Source organism: Cheilinus undulatus, linkage group 24 (assembly GCF_018320785.1).
Source record: "Cheilinus undulatus linkage group 24, ASM1832078v1, whole genome shotgun sequence".
NCBI lineage: Eukaryota > Metazoa > Chordata > Actinopteri > Labriformes > Labridae > Cheilinus > Cheilinus undulatus.
In genome coordinates, this window is record NC_054888.1 from 20,592,452 (window position 1) to 20,610,510 (window position 18,059).

The 18,059-nt window shown below is 39.9% G+C and overlaps 1 protein-coding gene across 3 annotated transcripts; it reads right to left on the bottom strand.

The window, feature by feature from the left end:
• Positions 1–1,484: 1,484 nt before the first annotated feature.
• Positions 1,485–17,781, bottom strand: stat1a (signal transducer and activator of transcription 1a). 3 transcript variants are annotated; one of them, XM_041781928.1, is made up of 25 exons: positions 17,659–17,781; positions 13,940–14,070; positions 13,704–13,848; positions 11,557–11,652; positions 11,264–11,350; positions 11,101–11,179; positions 10,726–10,817; positions 10,480–10,631; positions 7,775–7,933; positions 7,432–7,524; positions 7,286–7,345; positions 7,180–7,200; positions 6,985–7,075; positions 6,850–6,891; positions 6,639–6,728; positions 6,460–6,558; positions 5,253–5,388; positions 5,119–5,174; positions 4,939–5,030; positions 4,718–4,857; positions 4,404–4,592; positions 2,794–2,872; positions 2,623–2,719; positions 2,469–2,507; positions 1,485–2,106 (listed from the first exon to the last, which is right to left on the bottom strand). In XM_041781928.1, exons 2-25 carry the CDS (start codon positions 14,065–14,067, stop codon positions 2,086–2,088), a joined length of 2,283 nt encoding a protein of 760 aa, XP_041637862.1. In that variant the 5' UTR covers positions 14,068–14,070; positions 17,659–17,781; the 3' UTR covers positions 1,485–2,085. The 3 variants fall into 3 exon arrangements, with proteins under 3 accessions (XP_041637862.1, XP_041637863.1, XP_041637864.1); XM_041781929.1 differs by having other exon boundaries at positions 13,940–14,067; positions 17,659–17,780; XM_041781930.1 differs by lacking the exon at positions 2,469–2,507.
• Between the last annotated feature and the right edge of the window lie 278 nt (positions 17,782–18,059).

Consider the following 18,059-nt stretch of genomic DNA (forward strand, 5'->3'; position numbering starts at 1 on the left):
GAGGCATCTTTCACAGCCAGTCGGTAAGGTGGGTAGTGGACTATTGTGAGTTTGACAGTTGAGTTTTCTAAGCCGTCTTGTCAAGTTTAGACACCTCCGTGTGTTCCTGGAGGGTTATAAAACGAGTTGAAACACTTTTAACACCGTGGGGTTAAAATATTTTCACCGGAAAAATTGATTTAAAGTAAGTAAAACGTAAAATTAATCACTGCTCTCATTGAACCATTTAACACCACTGATGATGAGATCATAACTCTGCAGCAAAGATTGTCACATGAAGAGATGTGCACCTCAAGATATGAAATTAGTCTTCAGCTGCAGCAAAGATTATCACATGTAGAGATGTGCACCTCAAGATATGAAATTAGTCTTCAGCTGCAGCAAAGATTATCACATGTAGAGATGTGCACCTCAAGATATGAAGGTGCACATCTCACTCAGAGCGTGAAAACAGGACTTCAACTGCAGCAAAGGTTGTGAATTGCGGACCATTTACACACCTTGAGTTGCACATCTCTAAAGGTGATAATCTTTGCTCTAGCTGCAGCCTGTTTTCATATCTTGAGTTGCACATCTCTACAGGTGATAATTTTTTGCTGCAGCCTGTTTTCATATCTTGAGGTGCACATCTCTACAGGTGATAATCTTTGCTGCAGCTGCAGCCTGTTTTCATATCTTGAGTTGCACATCCCTACATGTGATAATCTTTGCTGCAGCCTTTTTTTCATATCTTGAGGTGCACATCTCTACAGGTGATAATCTTTGCTACAGCTGAAGACTAATTTCATATCTTGAGTTGCACATCTCTACAGGTGATAATCTTTGCTGCAGCTGAAGACTAATTTCATATCTTGAGTTGCAAATCTCTACAGGTGATAATCTTTGCTGCAGCTGAAGACTAATTTCATATCTTGAGTTGCAAATCTCTACATGTGATAATCTTTGTTGCAGCCTGTTTTCAAATCTTGAGGTGCACATCTCTACAGGTGACAATCTTTGCTGCAGCTGAAGACTAATTTCATATCTTGAGTTGCAAATCTCTACAGGTGATAATCTTTGCTGCAGCTGAAGACTGTTTTCATATCTTGAGGTGCACATCTCTACAGGTGATAATCTTTGCTGCAGCTGAAGACTAATTTCATATCTTGAGTTGCAAATCTCTACAGGTGATAATCTTTGCTGCAGCTGAAGACTGTTTTCATATCTTGAGGTGCACATCTCTACAGGTGACAATCTTTGCTGCAGCTGAAGACTGTTTTCACACCTTGAGGTGCACATCTCTATAGGGGATAATCTTTGCTGCAGCTCAACAGTTACACCACTGACTTTGGTTCAGGAGATCGATGTTTCGTGTCCCAGTCAGCACAGAATCAATATCCAGTCTGGCCCCTTGGGCTGGATGTAGGTCACTTTGTATAAAAGCATCTGCTAAGTGACATTGTAACATTAAAAATGCCAGGAAGACCAACATTACTGCTTATAGATTCATTTAAGATGAGTCAGTTTTATTTAGGAGACAGTTTTTCCAATGACAGGCATTTTTGGCTCAAAGCAAACAGTACAGTTCAATTTAGGATGATTATTATCCACAGAGACATAATGTCATATTCTTAAAGTGTTTTTACATAGATAGAAATATATACAAAAACAAGCTGATCACATCATAACTTGACTTAAAGTCAACTGACACCAAATCAACCAGACGTTTGTCTCTAATTTCACTCTATTTTGAGCTGAATTAGCTGAAAAATGAGTCTGCAGAAAACATAAAAACCTGGAGATTCTCAGGCTGAAAATATTCACCCTTCGACTTCCTTCTACAGTGACTTAAATCTTTCTAAAGGCCGTGGTTTTCAAATGGAAAACAACCAGTGAGGATACTGTAACACAGTTAAGAGGCTGTTTCTTAGGTGTGCCTTGAAAATCACAGCTACAAGGTGACTGGTTACTGCACTGACCTGTATCAAACTTAAAAGATGTGAGGGTCCTCACCCCACTTCTAAAAGCAGATAAAAAAATTAACACTGAAAAATCAAAAGCCTTAAAAGGAAGTGAACTTTGAAATGAAGAAGTGTCATCAGTTTTTCACTCCAGCTCTGCACTCATCTGCAAAAGACGGAGAAAAGGAATGCAGGTTAATTCATCGTTAATGTTCAATGATTTCAAGGAAGAAAGAATGTTTGCAGCCTGAGCATGCAGCTGCAATGAAAAAAGACACATGCATACTCATAACCTGAATGCACCATGAAGATTTAGGATTAATAGAACTTCTAAGTTAGATTTCATTCTATAGAAGTGCTGTGAGTGAGGCACACGTCACATAAAGTTAATCATTAATTTTTGTTTTTGTTAAACTGATTAAAAGTTAAATATTTTCACCTGTGCCCGACACACTACTAAAGAAAAAGAAGTAACAAGCAGAGAAGGAAGCACTTCAGTGTAGAGCAACAACTAAAAGCTGCGTCTACCTGAATGTCAAACTCCTCAAATCCAATCAGAGTGTTGGTCTGAGCGGAGCAGGAGGAGAAACACAGAGACACACAGACAGAAACATTAAGCTCCATTTGATTTAGCAACATGGCGGCATGAAAAACCACAGAACTCAAGGTTGGCAGTACTCACCACCGCATCGACTTCCCTGGAACTGACAAACTGAGACAGATGTCTGTAGTCATCAGGAGACATCGGCAGCATGTTGTCTTGTAGTCTGGACGGATGTCTGAACAGAAAGGACATTAAATTATTCCTCCTTTACTTAAGAAGATAAAAATTATTTATCTGCTGTCTGCTTACACTTCAGACACAGAGATGAGCTCTGTTTTCATGTAGCCTCTCTTCTCTGGGTTGTTCTCCACATCCATGGGCTCCACAGCTGGAAGTCAGATAAATAGATAAAATTAGTACAGTCAAGCAACTGGAAAAACTAATCTCATTGTTACGGGCTCATGTCCGCTGTGCCTGAATAAAACTGCCTAAAAGGAAATTTTTCAGTGCCGACTTCTTAGTTCAAGTCTTTTTTAGAGGTTTGCTCATTTTTCACTTTCTGTTTTTTAGGAAGAATTTCCTTCCTTTGGTGGATCATTAGCTGTGCAGTGCAAAAGGCTCGATGGTGTTTTGAGCCCTCAACTTCGCCTGGAAGTCACGTCCCGCCCTCCCTTCCAATCAGGTGAAGTCATGAGCTTAGCCTCTCATCCAATCATCAGACAGCATCTTATCAAGCAAGCCATCTGCTTCCCCAGACAACTATGCTAGCTAGCTTGCTAGCTTTTATATTAGGCATATTAGGCTACCTTAGGTCAAATCTGAATAACGCCATAGATCAAAATAAACAAAGCTAACTAAATCAACACATTTAAAACTCCTCACAGTTATTCAGAACCACACGCTGCCTGACAGGTAGCCAAGTTGAGCAGCCTGAAAGACATTAAAAGTCACATATTATGCTAAATACACTTTTTCAGGCTTTTCCGGCCTGTCCAGAATTCCCCTAAGAATCAGAAAAATCCATTCCCTCCCCCCTCTCTTTCTCCACCTTTCAGAAAATGTGTGCTTAAACAAGCCGTTCTCAGATTTTCCCCTCATGATGTCATGTGGGGAGCCCCAAGGTTCAGTTGGCGTGCCTTGCTTGGAGGAAAGTTCTGCCCTCCTCTCCTGATCCTCCTCTCATATCAGGAAGGCCACATCCATTAAGCCACTTACATTTCCTGAGAGGGGCGTGGTCAGGGGCGGAGTCAGACAGCTCATTAACATTTAAAGCCACAGACACAGAAACAGCTCGTTCTGAGCAGGGCTGAAACTGAGGGGGTTTTAGACGTGCAAAAATCCAATGCTGGAGTGTTTTTTCAGCAACAAACTTCACAGGCATGTTTTGGGGACCTCTGAGACCAATATAAACTTGTGTTACCTTTAATATGTCCCTACCATGCCTTATAACTTTAAGTTAGCTAGGCTCTATATCAGTGGTGCCCAACCTTTTCCCTTGGAGCAAATGCAAACCAAATTTTGACAACCTCTTCATGCCTACCAAATAAATAAACTTCTCTTAGTTGCCTTAAGGAGATTAAAATAGGTTGATTTTAATTGCTTGTTTGTTTGAATCTATGGCATTTTTCAGATTTGACTTGAGGTATGCCTGACATAGAAGCTAGCAATCTAGCTAGCACAGCTGTCTGGGGTAGTACCTCACTCACTTTATAAGATGCTGACCAATGACTGGATGAGGGCTTAAGCTCATGACTTCACCTGATTGTAAGGCGGTTGTAGGGCGGGATGTTCCACAAAGACTAATAGAGAATGGGCTTGAAATTGCACACGACTTTCGTCTTACTTGAGCAAAAAAAGTAAACCACGTCTTACAAAGTGAAGATACATGATCCACTGAAAATGGAGGAAAAGAATCATACTCTCTATGGGCTTGGGGTAGTATTTCCCAAAGGCCTTGTCTTTTGGGATGTTTGGGTAGAGGAAGCGGAGTGGGTTCTCCGGGATGTTCTCAGCGGCCATCACTTTGTAGGTACGGATGATGTCAGGCAGGGAGACGGCGGTCAGCTCCTTCTTTGTGTACGGCTCCACAGAGTGGAAGAGAGGCTTGTCTGCAGAGAGAAATGCATCCTTTAACCAACACAAATTTATCATCTCTACACCCGATAGTCCTGAAAATGCCAAACTTAGAAGGTACAAACACAGTCACACTTTCAACTGTCATTCATTCACTCACTGTGGACGTCGTATTCGACCCAGGTAAAGGTGATGGCACCCTCTCTGCTGCTCTCACTGAACCGGAGCAGGAACGTCCCGGGACACTTGTCGCTCAGCAGAGCCCTCTCCCTTTCCTTACTGATGAAGCCCATGATGGAGCTGCACAAGCACAGAACATTCATAAATCACATATATATAAAAAACATCCTCCTAAATCTGGGAAAACACGGCAGCACTCACCCGTCGTTCCAGAGGGCCAGCAGGTGTCTTTTAATCACATCCAGGATTCCTTCAATCCACAACCAGAAGGGGAACGCTTTCTCATTGGCACTCTAACAGCAGAAACATACACATGCATCTATGATTCTTTGATTCTTTAAAAAATCACAAACTGAATCAGTGAATCAATCTAAGGCCCACCTTGCAGAACTTGGTCCAGGGGATCTGTCCCTCTGGGTCCCTCTTGGCTTTGGCTCCTAGAGATAAAACATTCAGTCACATTCAAAGGCCTGTTTCAAAGCATCAACGCTTCTTCAGCTGAATTATTTTCCTACCGAGCAGCTTGTCAGCCAGCATGTTGAGCTGCTCCTGGTTCAGGCCTCGGTTGGTGATGGAGGAGAACTGCCAGCTGAGAATCTCAGAGAGCTGAGACCACTTAGCCGGTGGAGGGGTGAGGAAGAACTTCAGATTCTGATGAGGAAGAGGAGGAACATTGAAAACTGAGAAGGAGGAGCCTCCTGGACCACTAATGCATATGGCTATTCTTTCGTAAACACATGGCACTGAATCTGCCCTTTTTCTTTGACTGAAATCAATCTCAGACACCTGTGACAATTAGTTTGCCAGGTGAGCCTAATTAAAGGAAAACTACTTAAGAAGGACGTTTTACATTATTAAGCAGGCCACAGATTTCAGCAATATGGGAAAGAAAACTGATCTCTGCTACTGAAAAGCTTCAAATAGTGAAATGCCTTGAACAAGGAATGAAACATTAGATATTTCACAGAAACTTAAGTGTGATCATTATACTGTGAAGCTGCTAAAATGCCCTTACAAAGCAGCAAACAGGTATTTGAAGCTGCTGGTGCCTCTGGAGTCCCGCAAACCTTAAGGTGTAGGATCCTCCAGAGGCTTGCAGTCGTGCATAAACCTACTATTCAGCCCCCCCTAACCAATGCTCATAAGCAGAAACGGTTGCAGTGGGCCCAGAAATATTTGAAGACTCATTTTCAAACAGTCTTGTTTACTGATGAGTGCCGTGCAACCCTGGATGGTCCTGATGGAGGAGTAGTGGATGGCTGGTGGATGACCAAGGCTGCAACGTCAGCAAGGAGGGGGCGAAGTCATGTTTTGGGACCAGCAAAGTATATAGAGTTTCTGACTGACCGCTTTCTTCCATGGTACAAAAAGAAGAACAGTGCCTTCTGTAGCAAAATGATCTTCATGCATGACAATGAACCATCTCATGCGGCAAAGAATACCTCTGTGTCATTGGCTGCTATGGGCATAGAAGGAGAGAAACTCATGGTGTGACCCCCATCCTCCCCTGACCTCAACCCTACTGAGAACCTTTGGAGCATCCTCAAGCTAAAGATCTATGAGAGTGGGAGGCAGTTCACATCAAAACTGCATCTCTGGGAGGCTATTCTGTCATCTGGCAAGGAAATTCAAGCAGAAACTCTCCAAAAACTCATAAGTTCAATGGATGCAAGAATAGTGAAGGTGAAATCAAAGAAGGATGGATCAGAGTTCTGAGGGTACCTTGGGCTCGGAGGTAAGCATGTTGTACCACAGGATGGAGGCCCAACCGCTGGGCAGCTGACAGACGTTAGAGATGACAACAACAGGCAGGGATATAGCCTACAAACAGAGATAACAGCATGTTAAAAGCATGAGTCCACAGATTTTTACTGTTTAAAAACATTAAGTTAAAGTTTCACCTCCAGTTTCACTTCGAGGCCGGATTGGTTGAGCTGAAGCTCGGACTCGAAGCTGAGTGAGTGCAGCTCCTCGGTGACAATCAGAGGACCCTACATAAAAAAATCACAAATGTGGCATTTATAAATCTGTTGTGGATGAATGCAAGAAATCAACAATCTCTCCCTCTGACTCTGTTAATAAAAATGATTTTATCCTTAAAGCAACACTTACCTCGTTTGTTCTGTTCCCTGCAACTTTCTGCTCTTTCAGTTGCTACATGGAAAAAGAAGATGTTTCAGTTTTTACCTAAGATTGACTCAATACAAGAGAAAATCTAAAAGCTAAAAGTCTGTGAAATCTTTTCACCAAATGTCTGAACTCTGCTGCCAGGCTGCCGTTTGACTCCTCCATGTTCATAACTTTGGTGTTTGTCCCCAAAATGTTGAACTTCCGAAACCTGACGTCAGAGAAGACATCAATTATCCAGGGATCATTGCTAAAAATGTCCTGAGTTTCTAAACTGTAAGATTGAAAAACTCTGTAGAGGGTTTTCACACTCACCCTTTCTTTTCTGTAACATCCCTGCAGAAAAAAACACCAGAATTATGTAAACATCTAAAACAAGAACGTTTTCTACAATCTGAGAGAATCTGTGACCACGGCGTACTTATCAAACAGCGCCTTGACTTTCAGCTGGTAGTTAAACTCTTGCAGCTTCACCAGGAACCTGAACACACCAAAACAAAACACTGCTGTAAAAACAGGCTAACATATCTGAGTTTCTCTCTGTTCCTTCAATGCTCTCAGTCTTACCTGAGTTTCACAGTGAACTGGACGCCTGTTTTTAACACCATGGGTCTCTGTGGGTGGGTGGGCATGCACGGTTGTCTCTCTACAACCAGGGAGCTGCAGACAGACGGGGAGAGGAGGATAAAGACAGCTCTCCTACTTTAATAAATCACGTAAAATTAAGATGGTGGTAGCCAAAACAATGCTTTGAGTATAAATAATATAAAGAATATTTGTCCTTGGGCAAAACACTTAATCCCAATTTGCTCCTACTGCTTCGTCGGTGGTGTAAATGGATACGTTGAAAACATGAAAAATGTTGAACTACTCTGTTACCAGCTCAGACTGTGTGCAGCAGGATCCTTACTTTGACAGGAGGTTCTTGAGGAGCTCCAGAGCTCGGGTCTCTAAGTAGGCTTTTTTCTGCGTGATGGGGTCGTTGTCGTAGGTGAATTTCTGCTCCAGCTCCTGAAGCTTCTTCTGATGCTGACGGACCTGCTGCAGACTCTCTGCCACTGCTGTGAACCTGCAGGAGGAGCAACCAGGGAAAGATTTAGAAAGAATGTGGTGGTTGTGAAAAGTCAAGGAGGAAAAGAAAGAAAAAAAGAGGAGAGGAAGATGAGGATAGGGACATTTCTGTAAGCTTATGCATGGACCAAAAGTTGCAGTGCCATCATAAATCATACAGGATTTGCTGAGCAAACTTTTCAAGCCAGAGCTGCAAAACCCAACAAAGATGAACACTTTTGGAAAACTGCAGATTTTTTTAAGTAAAGCTTGTCTGAGTTACTACTATATCAGAACAGCTGGACGGGGATAAGACAGGGACTACAGAGAAGGAGAAGTGGAGGGCCACGTTAGACTGCGCCCCCTAGTGGATTTATTTTTTAAAACATCCACAGCCCATATGAGCAATGGATGTTGTGTGAAAACTGTCTGCTTCCCAAAAATGGCTATAAAAATAATATATATTAATATTTTCTTCCACTTTAAACAACTCAGATTTTTAACACTACTTCAGCCTGAAATATACATATCAAATATTAATTATATTTTTCAGTTTTTAACCCTTTAAAGGCCAGTATGTTTGCACAACTCCTATTTTTAAATAAAAATAATAATAATTTCCATAAAATACATTTCAAAGAGTATTTGATTATTTGTATTATCAGGCCCTGAGATGGGTCAATGATTAACAGCAACACTAACTTTAATGCTTTAATATCATTATTATTATTTTATTATATTTTTTTCAGTTTAAAAAAACTCAAACTTGAGGTCCAAATGAGAAAAATTGCCAGCTTCCCAAACTCAGCTGTACAAGTATGATATATATTAATATTTTTTCCACTTTAAATGATTTAATCTTGTAAAACTTCTTCAGGCTGAAATATTCATATCAAATATTAATTTTATATATATATATATATTAACCCTTTAAAGGCTGGCATGTTAACACAATTACACTGTTTTTAAGAGAACAAAATTACAAAAACTCAAATAAAATACACACACTTTTTTAAACACATCTATCCAACATCAATAGAGACACACTTATTTCAGTGGCAAGGTGCCCTTGCAGTGTGAAATTTTGCAGCATGCTTTTAATGGGAAAAAGCAGTGCCATCTGGTGGACAAATATAAAAATGAAATCTCAACATAAAGGAAAGCACAAGTTTATGTTGAGATAAATATGGAATAAAAAACAGCGTTTTCAATGGGACATTTTTGTCCTTCGGAGGAAATGTGTCAGTTTTCTGTAGCTTAGCTATTTAAGGAACTATAATCCAGTTGATAAATGATTCAGGGCAGTCTCTGTTTCATATTGATGTTCCTGCTAATGGAGATTGTGTTTGTTCTAAAAGAGTGCTATAGATCATAAAATAACACCATTATAGGATGAAGAACAGGCGGCCTGTCAGTGGAAATGTTAGGAACATGCAGAGATGATCGCAACTGTAAAAACCACTGAAAAAAGAAAGTGTTGGGTGGAAATTTCTATGTTTCCACCAAGTCCTGGGAACGTCTTAATCCTGAGTTATTTACAGTGAAAACCCAGATATACTGTTGTAAAATTAAAATGAGCATTGTGCAAATAAAATGTCTTTCAGAGAAGCTGGAGCCACCAAATCCATCTCCGTATTTTTCCATTGAGCTGAAAGGTTTTCAAACCAATTAAAAACTGGCTGAATTGTCAGAGCTTGGAGGTATATATAAGGTATAGAAATCCCCAGACTCATTTTTCCTTTGTATGTTAATTTTTATTCTGGGACGTCTGCCCTTCCATTAAAATTTGATCATGATAGCATTTATTTTTCCCAGGAGGGCATAAAGGAATCATGTAACTAAAATGACTTATCCTCTGAGATATTCTAGATGTTCAGCCAGAAGAAAATGATCATTTCTGCCATCTATCCATGTTCCTAGAGGGAAACCACTGGGATATTAAATGGAGCACATTCATCTGTATTTGCATGATTTAACAGTAATAAATGTTACGAATTACTAGATTTGTTCATAATTTAGTGATTTTCTTCACACAAACCAGCTCAAAGCTCATCCTGCTCGTTAGGGAAATGTGGTGCACCTGAGACGGCTGCTCCCAGCTGAGGGCTGGTGCTAATCAGAAGGGCTGGGAGGTTATAAAGGGGGCAGGTTTGGCTCAGAGCAGCTCCCACCTATCCTAGTTTTGGGTCTGATTTTAAGGGAATCTATCCTTTTGATAGACTTAATGAGCAGCAGAGTGAAAACATAATCCACAGCCACCTTTTAGAAATCCAAGACCCATTTTATGTGCAGTTTTTGTTAATTTCCCCTATTTGCAGCCACTGCTAGAAACTTTGTTTTCTTGGAGGGGAAACTTTACATAATACAGACTTAATCCAAGTTATCTTGTAACTGAAGAGGAAACTGTCTTCCTCTAATATAGCAAGGAGTATTCTTTTTATCTGGAGTAAGGAGGATATCATCAGCAATGATTTAATTTGTGTAAAGCAGTCTGATAATCTAATGGAGTTTGCTAAGGTCTGGAAGAGTGTGAGTGCATTTCCTTTGCCTAACATGAAGTCTCACCAGTTCTGCAGCTGGTCCACACAGGCGTTCGGCGGCCCACCGATGCAGGCGATCTGCTGCCTCCGCTTCCACTCCGGCAGCTCCTCGGAGATCAGGTCTGACAGCAGCGCCTGTGTGACGGTCAGCAGCTCCATCAGCTGGGTCACCACATCCTGAAGAATACACAGGACAGACGAAGGATGAGGAGAAAGAAGGAATAAGACGTGTTTCTACATTTTCCTCTGGATCTGACGGGCTTTGACTCACCTGTCTTTTGGCCTTCAGTTCTAGACACATTCTCCCAACCAACAACTTCTCCTTTTCCAGCTCCTTCGGCGTCATGCCGTTCATTTCATTCTCTGTAATAAAATAGAAGAATTAAATTTTTATGCCACAGTTCACCTTCACAATCATACTTCATCTTCATTGCTTGTTCCAAACACAACAACAAGGGTCTTCTAAAAGTCAGGGGAAAAAGGTACAGGTACAAAACATTTAACGAGATCTTAATGCGTTTTTAAGAGTTTGTTGTTCTGGATTTATTGCTGGGTGAAGATTTTATAACACTTTAGGATGTGTGTTCCCACTCTGCATTAACCATACGTCTAATGCCGTCCTCCAAAGAAGATTAAATTTCTGCACCTCTGTTCTTCAGTGTGTTGAATTTGAAGTCGTAATCGTCCTGCAGGTCTTCTAGGTTCTTAATGTTCTGATCCACCATCTAAAAGGGGGAAATGGTTTGATTACAGCCATCGAAGCTCAGTGATAAAGTCTTGTTAACATATCTGACCCTGGAGAGTCATACCTGGGCTCTTTCTTTCATCTCCTTCACTTTGTTGTCCAGTTTCTGTTTCTCCACCACCATGGCCGACACCGTCCCCTCGTCATCTGGCTGCAGACGAGAGGCAACACTTTATTTATCATACTGTACAGAGCCATACTTGCAAAATCATATGATTAAAAACAAGAACATTTCAGGTATTTATTAGAATAAATCAAGTGATGCTTCCCAGGATAAACTTTAATAAAACATCATGATAATTAAAGACTTCAATAAAATGTTTGCAGTAAGTAGCACTGAGCAGCTGCAGGTTTTACCTCAGCCATCTTTGCACAGGCCAGGATCTTCTGCTCCTCTTTCAGGTTTCTGGAGATGATCATGGCCATGTGGACTGGATCTTCCTGGAACCGATCCTAGAGAGACAACATCTCCACATTAACGCCTTGCTTATGTCAAACCTATGCCATAGTGGCATGCACCATCGGTGCTACAACACACCAGTGTGTTAACGCATTTGAGAAGCTCTAAAATACCAGCTGGCAGGGAGATTTCTAGGCTTGTCATGTCACCAGTTTCTGGTCCTGCAACATTTTCTGATAGTTTGTACAAAGGAAACTGAATCCAGGTGTATCAGGTTAAAGCTGGAGCTGACAAACATCAAGCAGAGGTTGATTTCACTGCAGTTATTGTAAAAGAAAAAAAGAGGAGAAACATCAGAAGAGACTGAGAGTAAGGCTGCTGAGTCAGCAGAGGATTAATTTCTGTATAAAGCCATTCATCTAAGACCAGAAAAAAACACAGTGGTCCTCATTTAGCAGACCAGCACAGATCTTGCTGTAGAAAATATGCGACAATGTCCACATGTGATTTTTTTGAAATGTGCGTATCTTGCAAATCACAGTGCCTTCTTAGAAAAAAAAAAAAAAAAAGGAAACCCGTTTGGTTAAAACAGAATTAAAATGAGTTTAAAAACACAAAAATGGGCAGAAAAGCTGCTGAAATGGGATTTCAGCTGGAGCAAAAGCTGCAAAGCTGCACTGATTAAAGTTGCAAAAATTGTCAGAAAATATGGGGAAAAGTGGTTTCAAGTGGCAAAAAATGTGCATAACAGACAGTGAAATAGGGTTAAGATTGGCCAAAATGGACTTTAATGCATGTGTGTTTTATCAGTAGCGTTTGTGCTAGCATCCAGGCTAACAGTTACCTCATTTGGAGCTCAAAGGGTGTCAAGCTATTATTGGGTTGAATGTATTCATTTGTGACACCTTTTAACAATCCCACCCCTAGTTTTGCCACTTTTATCTATTTTGCAAAATTTTGCCACATTTTAACCTGTTTCCATCACTTTTCCCACCAATTATTGCTACTAAAATAATTTCTACCACTTTTTAATCCCATTTCACCACCTTTTCTGCCAACTTCAAAGCAATTTTTTGTCCCTTTAAAACCCTTTCCACCACTTTTCTGCCTGTTTTGCTACTTCTAAACCAATTCTTGCCACTCCCTGCCTATTATTGCCACTACTAACCCCTTCTCACTACATTTTACGCCAATTTTTGCCCGTGTTAACCACATTTCACTACTTGATATGCACATTTTGTCCCATTTAAACCAATTTTCCCCACTTTCTAATTCCATATCATGACCTTTTAAGCCAACATTGCCACTGTTAACCACTTTTTAAGCCTGTTTTTGTAACTTAAACACAAATTTTGCCACTTTTAACCCATTTTGGCTTCTTTAAAAATCCCATTTCACCACGTTTTCCACCAGTTTCAGCCAATTTTAACCCATTTTAATTCTGTTTTTTAGAAAAGGACTTTACATTTTTAAGATTTTTTTAAAAATACAGACTTAATCCAAGTTACCTTGTAATAAAAGGGGGTTAATAGTGGCAAAAATGAGTTAACAGAGACAGAAATATGCAAAATGTGTCAAAAATGAAAACATTTGGTCAAAAATGGCTGAGAATGGGGTAAAATAGAAGAAAAATAAGCAAAAATGGGTTGAAAGTTGCAAAAAATATGTTTTAAGTGGAAAATGTGTGGGGAAAAAGTGATAAAGAGGTTGAAATGTGGCAAAATGGGTGAAAATTTCACAAAATTGATTAGAAGTGGCAAAAATGGATGGAGAACATTAACAGGTGTTTAAAAGTTGCACAAACTATTTCAACATCAGAACCCAATTATCGTTTTAAACTTTTTAGTTCCAAAATAAAGTCACTTTTAGCCAGGATGCTAGCACCATCAATAAATCACAACTGAGGAGGGCCCAATCACATATTTTGTCAGGGGTTCAGTTAAATCTGGGGGCAGGTCTGTGTACGCAGGAGATGCATGTCAGGTTACGTGTAGAGGAGTCTGCAGAGGGTTCAGGGCTGCATGAATGTTGAATGCTACAGCTTAGATTTACCGAAGAGGCATAAATCATGGCACAAAGCGAAGAATAACATCAGTGGTCTGACCTGCAGGTTCCTCTTGATCTTGCGAATGTTGTGTTGCAGCAGGAAATTGTTCTCCAAAGCAAAGCGGCTGTGCTGGTCGTCCAGCTGAGCCAGGAGGTCGTGGAACCGAACGGTAGCGAGAGAGTCCTGTATCGCCACCGTGTCCCTGTGGGTGCACACGAGACGGTTATGGATGCTAGAGATGTTTCCAATAATGAAAAGGCTGAACTGCCTTTGACACAATAAAGACTCCTCACCAGTCGATGCTCTCGATCCATTTGCTCAGGTATTGTCTGATGTCCATGGGGAACGAGTCGTCGTACAGCTGGTCCACCTGCTCCAGGTACTTGCAGTCCAGCATCTGAAGCTGGATCCACTGTGCCATCTTCTGAATGAATAAATGAAACAAGACACGTCAGAACTGTCAAGGATTTACTGTAAAATCTCAAGTTATGATCAGCAGTAATGTTGCTGACTGATGTCGCAACTCCCATTGCAATAATTTTTCCTTCTCTATTTTACTCTTGCTTTGTCCATCCGGTCCTCATTTGTCTCTGCAACTTCCCATTCTTCCCAGAACAATCAATTCAGTTTTATCTAATCAGCGAAGTCACCTCAGGGTCCCAGAATAGAAGAATAATGTGAACTGTTTTCCATCCTGCTTCCCTTGGAAGGATCAGGAGTCAAAGTTTACTGAACTGTGCAGCTTATAGGACGACAGTGTTTCTCAACATTGTGAAGGGTTGGAAATATTTTTCTGTAAGAACAGCAAACCCTCCGCTTCACTGCAAAACAACGGATCAGAGATCATGAATGCTGACTGAATAGTTCTCATGAGCACAGTCCCTCCTTGTTCTTGACTCTGCAGCGAAAGAGAGAGCTAGAGAAACTAAACCTAAGAGGTTAAATCTGTGACATTGTGGTTAATGCATGAAAGAGGTCAATATGGCGCTTATCTATTCACTTTCATCATGACAGCCTTGCTTTTAGACGGTACAAAGCGATAGAAAAATGTCAAATACATATCAGCGCTTGCATCTGCACAGCTGCAAACTGTCACAGGTAAGAAATGCAACTGGTGCATACTGAGCAGCTCTTTGAGTCTACTAATCTAAAATTTCATGATTCAGAAAGACATTTCACCAGCTGAAGACATCATTTAAATAAATGTAAAATATATCTTACAGTAGAAAATCTTTCGCTCACTGCAAACACAGAAAAAAGTTAAATTCTGCATAATATTTTCCTTTTTTGCCCAAAATATTATCTTTTTATGCAAAATAGTCTTTAATCATGGGAACATTTTTCAGATAAGGCAAATTATTCCTGGCAGCAAGTGGAATGTTTTTGTGTTTTCTAAAACGTTTTTTTATGCACCAGTAGTTAAATGTTTCTGCCACCAGGAAATAGGGAGGCATTTGAGTGCTTTATCAGTGTATGAAAACCTTTAAAGAAAAATGTGTGTTTAAAGTAGGGCTGAACAATTTGGGAAAATAATCTCATTGTGACCCCCCCCCCCCCGTATTGCAAATGCAATTTTTATTATGGTTTTTACCAACAAACACAAGCAATAAATCATTCTATATTATCACCAATATTAGATAAAACTAGAGCTGAACAACTTTAAAAAGTATCTATAGTGATGATTTTGACTCGTACTGAAAATTGGATAGGAATTGATGTATTTAAGGGAGTTAAAATTTTATTTCATTCTCATATTTCATGAGAAAAGATACAAAAAAGTAGGATTTTTGTAGACCAGGGGTCATCAAGTATCTTTGCACAAGGGCCAGATTTAGTCTCGAAAGAAACTCTGGGGGTGGACTTTCAAATACACAAAAATTACATAAATATTTTGGTCTGATTGAAATTTGATTGTTGTAGTATTTTGGGCATTACCAGTGAGATCTACCAATGTAATCTATCATGCAGAAGGCCTGACAACAGAGTTGGCTGAGCCCCTGAAAATCAAAGAGAATGGGCCCTCCACAATAACCAGTATTAACCCTTTTTTACACTTTTAACACCTTTTTGATACTTTTCAAAAACCTTTTTTTGTAAAATTTGACCCACTTTCCCTGCATGTTTTATCCCATTTGTTCTACTCTTATCCATTTTTGCCACCTCCTAACCACTTTTTACTGCAGTTTTTCAGCAATTTTTGCAACTTTAGAACCAATTTTTGCCACTTTTAACCCATTTTTGATACTTTTGCCTCTTTAACAATTTTTGCCATTTTAACCCATTTAAAGCACTTTTCTTGCATGTGTTATCCCCTTTGTGCCACTCTTTTATCCATTTTTGCCATTTTCTTGTATTTTTGCCACTTTTTAACCTCTTCTCATGACTTTTTTTGCACTATTTTTTTTTGTCATTTGTAACCAATTTTTGACACTTTTTGCCCCTTTTTTTGTCTTCACCAATTTTTGCCATATTTTAACTTCTGTCCACAACTTTTCAGGCCAATTTCTGTCCCTTTGTGCCACTTCACAATCCATTTTGCCACTTAACACCCATCTTAGCTACTCTTTAACCCCTTTTCACCACTTTATCTGGTCGTTCTGCCAAGCTTAACCCTCTTTTAAATATCTAATAATTATGACAGTAAATTTCTGTAAAAACAGATCAAATGTTAAAACACTCTAAAACTATTTGAATATTAATTGATTTGGGGTGGATTTATCAGCTGCAGACATTTAAAGCAAAGGTATACTCTTAAAACCACAGTATCATCTTTTCCTCCTTTTCTGAATTTAATGATCTTTCGGGGGTCGGACAGGAAGCTTTGGGGGGCCTGATATGGCCCCCGGGCCGCCAGTTGATTATTAGTGTTAGAGACTATTCTTTTTGTAAACCTTTCAAGAACTACTTCATAGAAAATTCCTTGCAGCTTATATGCAGTTATGCAATTGCACAGCCTGGCAACTGTGATTAGATGAACTGTGCAGCACTCGCAGTGCACAGCACTGACGGTGGCCCTGGGAGTCAACTGTTCAAATACTTAAAGATTTCTTTTCACCAGATACCCAGAACAAAATTTTAAAATATAATTTATTAAATGCAGAAAACCTTTCACTTGCTGCAGAAAATATTTCAACCTCTCCAACTTGTGAGAAAGACTTCACCAGGGGGGTAATTTTTATTTCTGCAAAATGTTTAACCTTATGCAAAAAAAATTTTGACCCTCTGCAAACTATTAAGAGGAGGTCATGTTTCTAGTTGGAGCCCATGGATGCATCATTGCCAGGTTAAGGTTTTTGGCATTTTCTTAAGTATTTTTGCATCCAGTAGTTAAACTTTTCTGGCATTTGACCTTCAGTGCCACCGTATAAAACATATTTTCTCCTCAAAAAGAGAAAATTTAAGGATGTTTTCTCATCGAAGTTACAATCTTTATCAATCCTTTTCTAGATTGAACAGCTGAGCTCAGATCTGTAGTCATCCTAAGTTTCGTTTTCCCCGTCAGCCAACGTTATCCTGCAGCATAAAGGACCCTAACCACATCCTGTTTTCCTAAACTAATGGATCACATAGAAATATCAGGTTTTATAAGGATTACTTTTATATCATTTAAACAAAGCCACCTCAGTAGATAAGCTATAAATTTAAGATACTGTTAATTTTAAGGGCGAGATCTCCTCAGGTCTGACTCGCCTGGTCTAACAGGTAAGACGTATGCAAATTATAACTAACGTTTTTCAAGGTGGGCGGTAACTGAGAACACAAAACACCTTTAAAAATAACAATTAGGTCGAAACAACTAGACGACATATCTAATAAAGAAGACAAACCTTACGACACAAACTGGCTATAAGGCTTTAAAAACTCCTGTTGTTGGAAATATTCATATAAATAGAAAGTTTGACAACTTATTTTTTAGGACACTAGGTCGACATTTTACACCCTTTCTCCAGAACAAAATGCGCATTTAGGTAAACTATTGCCACACTGGGAGACAATGTGTTAATAAACCTACCTTTAGTTTAGACGAAACGTGTACAACCTCCAAGGAAGGGTATTTTTATTTCCGAAAAGGAAATGGGACAACCTGGTAGCAATCCTCTGCCTTCCTCTGGTGTTGTGAATAGTACTGTAAGCGTTACGCTTTGCGGAAACAGGGTCAACCAATCACCGCTTACAACTTGCGACATGAGCCCGCCCCTTCCCTCTTTACAGCCAATGAAAGCCTTTATCCCAGGCTGTTCTGACAGTTCATAACCCCAGCCTAATATCATGTATATACAGTGGGATTTTCATCTAAAGCTGAGAGTCTAATCAAAAGTTAATGAAGTGAATTCTCGCTCTGTGTGGTTTTATTAAATCTAAGGGGTTCAAACTTTCAGTAAAGCATAATTTTACAGGGACAGAAACGGCATG

Bases quoted from the DNA above. Each gene is read 5' to 3' on its own strand.
- stat1a (XM_041781928.1), bottom strand. From the start codon at position 14,067: ATGGCACAGTGGATCCAGCTTCAGATGCTGGACTGCAAGTACCTGGAG. The intron at 5,175-5,252 runs GTAGGAAAATAA...TTTTATCTCTAG, and splicing joins GCTGGCTGACAAGCTGCTCG to GAGCCAAAGCCAAGAGGGAC. The intron at 5,031-5,118 runs GTGGGCCTTAGA...TTCTGCTGTTAG, and splicing joins CCTGGACCAAGTTCTGCAAG to AGTGCCAATGAGAAAGCGTT.